The sequence below is a fragment of the Berghia stephanieae genome, chromosome 2, assembly GCF_034508935.2.
Source record: "Berghia stephanieae isolate SIO BIC M18660-M18661 chromosome 2, UCSD_Bste_1.3, whole genome shotgun sequence".
Classification (NCBI taxonomy): Eukaryota; Metazoa; Mollusca; class Gastropoda; order Nudibranchia; family Aeolidiidae; genus Berghia; species Berghia stephanieae.
Window position 1 is genome coordinate 102,329,575 of NC_088361.1, and position 9,091 is coordinate 102,338,665.

The 9,091-nt window shown below is 34.1% G+C and overlaps 1 protein-coding gene across 1 annotated transcript in view; it reads right to left on the reverse strand.

The window, feature by feature from the left end:
- Positions 1 to 8,761, reverse strand: part of LOC144966092 (WD repeat-containing protein 41-like) — a 32,540-nt gene extending 23,779 nt beyond the window's left edge. The window contains exons 1-5 of the mRNA XM_078902157.1: positions 8,537 to 8,761; positions 6,048 to 6,117; positions 4,175 to 4,284; positions 2,233 to 2,281; positions 676 to 801 (exon numbers count right to left, since the gene is read on the reverse strand). Of these exons, the coding sequence (XP_078758283.1) occupies positions 676 to 801; positions 2,233 to 2,281; positions 4,175 to 4,284; positions 6,048 to 6,107 (345 nt within the window). The 5' untranslated portion in view covers positions 6,108 to 6,117; positions 8,537 to 8,761. The remainder of the gene's footprint in view (positions 1 to 675; positions 802 to 2,232; positions 2,282 to 4,174; positions 4,285 to 6,047; positions 6,118 to 8,536) is intronic.
- Positions 8,762 to 9,091: the final 330 nt, after the last annotated feature.

The following is a 9,091-nucleotide window of genomic DNA, read 5'->3' on the forward strand; positions in this document are numbered from 1 at the left end:
GCCGAGTGCTTAAGGCATTGCACTGTGACCCGGAAGGTCCTGGGTTCGAGCCCTGCTTCAGGCACTTTCTTTTTTTTCCTTGGGCAAGATTATTAACCCCCAATTTGCTCACTTGGACAACATGGGTGATTCCTGTTGACATCAGACATCTTGTTTGATGAATTTTCTTTACTCCTTTAAGGAATGCCTAGGCGACGATATCTTATGATGTTGTGGTGGAAGGGCATAATGAATGAGATATCTGACCTGAAGGTCCCAGGCTTAAGTTCCACTGTGGCGACACAAAAGTTGAGTCCTTGGAGAAGGTTAATTTTACTCATATTCTTTCACTGTAATCGGGTGTAAAATGTGTATCTGGTCAATAACAGCCTTGCCATTGTTTTAAAAAAAAATTTTAATTGTGTCTTACAAGTGTTGTGTCTCATTCTGCAAGTACAGTGTCACTTTTGGCATTGGACTTTTTGTAAAGCACTTTGTGCATACATATAGTGCATAATGCACTATATAAAAGCTCTCTCTTTTCCTCTTATGTTTGTCGATATAGCGAAGCGCTAAATCTATAATCGTATCTTTTGACTATCTTCGTTTTTTTCTATTCTATTGTCATTTAAAGGGTGTTGCAAGAGCTGCAAAACTCCTTGAAACAAAGAAAAAAGGACGAGTAAGAACTGATACCCGCAGCTGTTTGTCTGATGAGCCGGAAACGATGAGAGGATTTGAGTTTCCATCCCCTGTCGGTAACAGAATCATACAAGTAATTGGGTGGGTGTGACCAGTCAGTGTAGCTATACGACTGCCATACTGAAAGATATGAAATAAACAATACACTAAAAATTCATCAATTTTTTTGCTGACTTTAATTTTAAGATGATAAGAAGGCTTTCACTATTGAAAGGATAATGATGATTTCTGCTCATGGTAAACATTGATTTGAGTAAAATGACTCAAATAAACAAAAAATATCAAACTAAATACTAGAAAATTGTTATGAAATCTAATGTAAATTACATGGGATGACCCAAATATCATGATGTCGAAAACATCAAATCTGGACATCCCTATCCTCTACAATAACATTACATTGCCTAATACAAAAATAAATAAAATAAATAAATAAATAAATATACAAATAAATAAATAAATAAATAAAATAAATAAATAAACAAATAAATAAATAAATAAATAAATAAACAAATAAATAAACAAATAAATAAACAAATAAATAAATAAATAAATAAATAAATAAACAAATAAATAAACAAATAAATAAATAAACAAATAAATAAATAAATAAATAAATAAATAAACAAATAAATAAATAAATAAATAAATAAACAAATAAATAAATAAATAAAATAAATAAACAAATAAATAAATAAATAAATAAATAAATAAATAAATAAATAAATAAATAAATAAATAAATAAATAAATAAATAAACAAATAAATAAATAAATAAACAAATAAATAAATAAACTTTATTCATCCATGAGCTTTTGGAGGTTTTTTTGGCACTTGGGGCACTTTCAGATTAGTTCAGTGCCAGTAAACAGGAAGATGATAAGGAAAAGGTTCTAGATCTGAAGTTAAAAGCACTAAATAAAAAAAAAACAAAGGGGAATGGTTCAAATAGGGAATGAAAGATTTCATGAGCAATCTATCAATGTACCTATTTTGGCATTACCCAAAAGTCCAATCCAGGCACGAGGACAGGATCTGACAATGGAGGATACAATCAAATGTTTACAAAATAAAGATTCAAAACAAAAACAAAAAAAGAATAAAGCACTTAATAGAGAGATGATTCACAAGGAAAAGAAAACATTTTTCAAAACTAGGAATGACGCATTCAATTACCTCCCTCTCAGCTAAGGATCCTTGTTAGGACCAGAACAAAGACAAGAGCAATGTGGAAAGGGAGGGAAGATAAAGGGAGATAAAAGACATAGCAACAGTGACCCCACCTCGGGAGGTCAAAATGCCCCACCCAGTCTTACAAACGTGAATTATAAGAATAAATGAATAAACAATATAAAATACATTGACATAATTTTATAAAGCAATATAGTAAATAAAATAAACATAACAGTTCTGTATTTTACAATAATAAATGTATTTATATTCACTTCACAAGGCTTCTTCAAATTCCAACTGACAGAGATTGAGGGACAAAATCTTTAAATTATACAATATAAACATTAGAGGAAACTAAGCACTAAGTCCGTTTACTACCTGTACGTCCCAAATAACAATTCTGTTATCGTCACCAGCAGATGCAAATCTGAAATTGACATTTTTGGATAAATCTTGAAATACGTATAATGAATAGTCAAAATGACACGTGTATAATGTGTTGGACACATCTATGCTTCTTCTTCTTTAAATATACTGGCTGACTCAGGCTAACTCAGCATTACTGTCCATGTGATGTGCATCCAAAGTAAAGAAGAAAAAAAAAGAAAGATATTTTTGTTATTAACGGTTTTACTGTGCTTGCAACACATTTACAACACTAGTAAAGGCAGCGTAGCTCAGCGGTACGGTCTTTGCTTCGTACCCGAACTGCACTGAGTTCGATCACCCGTAGCTGCGCTGTGTGGCCTTGAGCAAGTCACCTCGTCCTAGCTTAATTTGTGGCGCTACACTGCGGATGACGCCTGGGTTATTCCATTTTTCCCTTGGAATAGAACCTAGAGATAAATTTCCCCTATGGGATGAATAAAGGAATTTTTTTTTTTTTTAAAGCAATAAAATGGGATGGTAAAACGTTCTAGAAATACAATTTAATAACCCAAGAAAAGGGAAAACAAAGGGGAATGAGTTCAAATAGGGAACATATGTAGATTTCAAGAGCACACTATCAGTCTATTTAGTTTGAAATCTCCTAAATGTTTCATCCTGACACAAGCACAGGTCCCCATTAAGAGGATCACACTCAAATGTTTACAAATCATATATTATATATGTAAAACAAAAATAATACAATGCATAATATAGAAAGGTGATTTACAAGGGAAAAAAATATCATCTCCCAAAACAATAACTATGCATTTGACTGTTTCCCTCTCAGCCAGGGTATCCGGTCAGGGCCAGGAAAAAACCAAGAAATCTCATTCCAAGATAAAGACAGAAAGCAGTTGGAAAACAGGTATAATGGGATAGAAGACACAGGATTGCCTCCCTGCCACTGTGGGATGTCAGGAACCCTACCCAGAAAAAGAAAGAAAAAGTGAGAAAATTGTTTTTTTCATTATAATCTTCGTAAAATGTGCCAATTTGATGGTACTGACATTCTGCAGTGCACCTTACAAAATAGAAAAAAAAACATGTAATTATGATTCACCATGTGATGGTCTTGCAGTACGATACTTGTATTCTGACCTGTAGGTCCCTGGTTCAGGTCTTGTTGCTGTAAGCCGTGCAAAGTTGAGTCCTTGAAAAAAACTCTATAATCACAATACTTCACCATACTCAGGTGTGTATTGAGTACCTGGTCAGTAACAGTGTTTTCTGTCACAAAAAAACAGTAATGATAGCAGTCGAATGTTTGTGGCTAAATCTGTACAATAGGACTCAGTTTCAATTCTGATCCCATCCCAAAGATAAGGAGAACTCTCAATGACTAACGCTACAAAGAAAATATGTTTTGAGATTTTATGGAAATAAAAATAAGACGTCTCAACCAATCAGTTTTGAGAGGAAGAGGAATAAAATGGAAGGAAGATAGAGAGAAGAAAAGGGAGAGTGAGAGAGAGAATGGTAGATAAAACCATCCAGGGAGGGGGGGGGGGGGGGGAAGAGGAGAAAAGGATGACCATCAGTGATACCTTCACGGAGAGTAAATAATGTTCACCAGGCGATAGGATAAAAGTGCATAGTGTTCACTGCAGACAACAAGGGGTGGGTCAAGTTCATGACAAGCAGCACATAACAGGCGTCATGATTTCGAACATGACCTTAAAAAAATAAAAAACAAGGCAAAAACATGAGTATGTTGAGTAATATCCACAATATGTGTTTAAAGAGCTTAACAACGGGTTCCAATCCAACAGTCACACTTAGTGTGAAGGACAAATCATGACGCCTGTTATGTGCTGCTTGTCACAGAAAACAAAATTAGAAAAGAAATATGAGTTAGTATGTACAACAATGAAAACAACAGTAATCATAATACCTTTTATCATCAATCTGCAACAGAAGTCTGACAATATCTGAATGGTGTTGCAGAACAAGAATTTCACTATAAGGATTGTGGGGCTGGCCCTCTTCAACATCTTCACAGGGCTGTCAACCAGAAAAGTAAAATAAGAAAAAAGGAAAATAATAATTCTCCGAAATGGCTTTATGTGTTGCTACAATTGATCTGTCAATAATAATAATAATAATAATAATAATAATAATAATAATAATAATAATAATAATAATAATAATAATAATAATAATAATAATAATAGTAATAATAATAATAATAATAATAATAATAATAATAATAATAATAATAATAATAATAATAATAATAATAATAATAATAATAATAATAATAATAATAATAATAATAATAATAATAATAATAATAATAATAATAATAATAATAAATGACACTTGTTGAGTGTTTTTCATGAACCTAACATCTCAAAGCGCTTTACTGATAATGAATTATATTACGAACATAGGGATCAAAATTAACTATGGAAAGAAGATACATATTACTAAATTAAAAGTATATAAACATTACAGTAGGCAGGTATAAAATGATTTTTTTTTTTAAATGAAGGATTACTTATTTCAAATCCCTGGAAACTTCATTTAGCTTGCTATTATTAATTAAATAATAGCCTTGTCATTTCGTATGGCATAAAATAATATGTTACAATACCTTTTTCAAAATGCAGTCTCATATTGAAAATTGTTATATAAATAAGTACATTTTAAAAACATAAAACTTGATTTAAAAAATGGACAAATAATGAATGCAACAATTGGTACATTTGAGAAACGTAGTTTGTACTTTAATCTATCGCATACACAACCTGCTGTCTGTAAACAGAAATGTTTATGGACTGAGACAGTGGTTCACAAATAAACAGTCCTTCAGGGTCATAGGGCCCATAGCACCAGAATTTATCTCCATTTCTACAGTGGTGAATGGAGAGTGGCAATTTCTTGCTAACCTTTGGATAGGATTCTAGTCTATCGCTAAGTACCTACTTTCAACCAGATCTAATAGTAACAGATCCAGTTACCCTCTCAGTGCTAGGTAGACAGGGGGGGAGGGGGGGGGGAGAGGGGATCTTGACTGTTTCCGTGATCCTTACCAGTCCCTTTGTGAGTGTGTGAAGCAAGCGCCCTAACAACTCAGCTATCAGGATTCCGTGATCCTTACCAGTCCCTTTGTGAGTGTGTGAAGCAAGCGCCCTAACAACTCAGCTATCAGGATTCCGTGATCCTTACCAGTCCCTTTGTGAGTGTGTGAAGCAAGCGCCCTAACAACTAAGCTATCAGGATTCCGTGATCCTTACCAGTCCCTTTGTGAGTGTGTGAAGCAAGCGCCCTAACAACTAAGCTATCAGGATTCCGTGATCCTTACCAGTCCCTTTGTGAGTGTGTGAAGCAAGCGCCCTAACAACTCAGCTATCAGGATTCCGTGATCCTTACCAGTCCCTTTGTGAGTGTGTGAAGCAAGCGCCCTAACAACTAAGCTATCAGGATTCCGTGATCCTTACCAGTCCCTTTGTGAGTGTGTGAAGCAAGCGCCATAACAACTAAGCTATCAGGATTCCGTGATCCTTACCAGTCCCTTTGTGAGTGTGTGAAGCAAGCGCCCTAACAACTAAGCTATCAGGATTCCGTGATCCTTACCAGTCCCTTTGTGAGTGTGTGAAGAAAGCGCCCTAACAACTCAGCTATCAGGATTCCTTGATCCTTACCAGTCCCTTTGTGAGTGTGGGAAGCAAGCGCCCTAACAACTCAGCTATCAGGACCCCCATATTGATGCAGTTCTTTAAATAATCTCAACCATTGTAATTTGAAAGTCATATATTCCTCACCTCATTCTTTTCTTCCTTTTTTGTTTTGTCGGAATTTGGATTTAAAAGTCGATGGAGCATTTTCTTATACCTGATAAAAAAAAAAAAGTATCAAAAATTACATAAATAGTAAATGTGAATAGCTTATCAACATGGATCAAAACAATCACTTGTGGTTTGATGGAGAACAAAGATTTTAATTTGAAGTGTCATTTCAGATTAGGTCCCATCCCTGTGAGCATTTATATAGTGCAATATCCACTAAATATGCTCAAAGCGCTTTACAAGGGGGACCTAGCCAACAGCAACACTTAACATTGAGGACGAGACATGATGCATACTACTTTTATGCGATATTACAATTTTTCTGAAAAGACCATGCTGTTAATGACCAGGTACTAATTTTACACCTGAGTACAGAGAGAGATGTGAGTAAAGAGCCTTTCTCTCTGAGTGATTTGCAAAAAGGGCTATTTTGTGAGTTGGAAATGTTTAAATCTAGCCTTAAAATTGGCCTTTTATGATTAACCGCCCTATTCTGGATCTACATCAAATAGACAAAAACAAAACAAAAATATATCCTAAATCTAAAAATAGGATGTTTGTTACCCAACATTCAGATTTTAAAAACATAAAACCTTACAATCAAATAGGATAACAAAATCATCCCCCATAAAAACCCCACCCTTTCATGATTTCTCTATGAAATACCAAGTGGCAAAGCTCCTCTTCCTCTTCAAATAAACTAGCTCCATACATTTTGATCAGAGTCATTTTAAGCATTTTTATCTTAGAGAGATTTTCCAACGACTCCAATTTAACATTACCCTTAGGTGAACTGTATAACTGCGGCACTTGGGCGTTGACAAAATCCGAAGAAGAACATCTGGATGCCTTCCATCGCATACAGCTAAGAAGGGTACTGGACATCAAATACCCAAAAAAGATCTCAAATGAATCACTCTATAAGATCACAAAAGAAAGACCAATCTCCCTTGACATTTTACAACAACGATGGCAACTTTTCGGTCACATACTACGCAGGGACAAAAACATACCAGCTAACCAAGCCATGTCGGGATACTTCCAAAAACACGGGAACCTTTTCAGAGGAAGACCGATCACAACATTCCCTGTGATCCTAAACAAAAACCTCACAACACTTGGACAAAGCATTAGTCTCATAACGGCAAGGGACCTTGAAAATCTGAGAACCCTAGCAGAGGACCGGCAATATTGGAGACACCTCACACAGGAAATACTGGAAACAGCCAAGGCGACCCGATCTTTCGGTCGAGACGCGAAAGGCATCTAAGTCAAGTAAGTTAGGTGAAATTTAAATGTTAAGACGATTCAAAAGATTTTTCTATTTCTATATATTTCTGAATGAATTTGACGTCTTTCAGATATCACAATCACAGTGAAAATAATCTGATGTTCATGAACTGAAAATATTGGTTGGTCTTTTCATGGCATCATTGTAGAAATCTAACCTAAAGTGAGTTCCTATACCTCAATAGATGTTGGGTATTGCCCTTGTAGCAGGGATAATGTCATGGGTCAATGACCTATGTGGCAAGGTGACCCCACGTCGTTTGTACTTTTGTCAGGTCAAGAAGACCCAACTACCTATTTACAGCTGTACAGATTGGCAAAATCCAGGACCTTTTTTCTTCCTTACGTTTATGAGGTCAGAGCACCAGCACAATGCTACCTACACTGATGTGCAGTATACAAGGTAAAAAAAGCCTGGCCAACAAGCCTATACAAATGTTAATAAAATTACAACAATCAGCTATAAAATGAATCATTATTTATGGTCTTTTGAAAAGAAATGTCCCTGCTGAGTGATGTAATCTTGCCAAGCAAACAGTTTACCACAATGAATCTTTTTATAAATTGGCGGGGTGTTTTTGTGTGGAGAATGAGAAAAAGAGAGTTTTTAAATTTTATTTATGATTTTTTTGGGGAAAGGGGGGGGGGGACTATTGTTATTTCCTTTCCCCTTGAATATGTATTTCCATTAAAAGGTTTTAGGTACTTAAAGGCGAATTGGTCTCCCGCTTGAAAAATAAAGATAAGGATGAAATATAAGACGGGTCACTGGTTAGGGGTTTCATCCTCCTCTTCTTCTTCCTCCAGAAAGTGGTATTCGCAAAGTGTGTTGACACTGTTCTAGAAATATAACCTCCGATTTTCGGCGTCATTTTAAGAACTTGGTCCTTTTGAAATTGGAATTAAGCGATTGGGCTTTCTTTTGCAACATATCTACAATATCTGACTAACAAAATGTAGACAAGATCGCAGCAGCTAGCACCTACAGTAGGTACTTTTCTTCTCCTCATCTGATTTTCAAAATTTTGGAATCGTGTTGAAAAGAAATTTAAATAATGATAAAATTTCAAACAACTCAAACTTTCAACGTCAGGATAAAATTTCAAACAACTCCTTACTCATACTCCTTACGCCCTTACGCCTTTAAATTTTAAAACTTACAAACTTAAACTTACTTCAATTCAACTCATTGGGATTCGAATTAGGGCTATCTCCAAAATATTTTTCAAGAATCGTTCTAGCATTGATCTCGCATCCTACTTTTGGCAGCCCTTTCTTTCTTTCTTTTTTCTTTGTTTGTTTTTAAGTTCGGCCCCGGAACACTGGTTTCTTGCTCCACTCTCACTCTGTGACTCTCACTCGGAAATCTACATTTTGTATTTATTTCAGATCACATGACCAAAGTCACATGACATTACTTACTCAATTTGGGTGTCTATCGACGTGCACTGATTTGCAGGTCTGATAACCCAATTCCTTATAATAATAATAATAATAATAATAATAATAATAATAATAATAATAATAATAATAATAATATAATATAATAATAATAATAATAATAATAATAATAATAAATAATAATAATTAATAATAATAATATATAATAATAATAATAATAATAATAATAATAATAATAATAATAATAATAATAATAATAATAATAATAATAATAATAATAATAATAAATAATAATAATAATAATAATAATAATAATAATAATAATAATA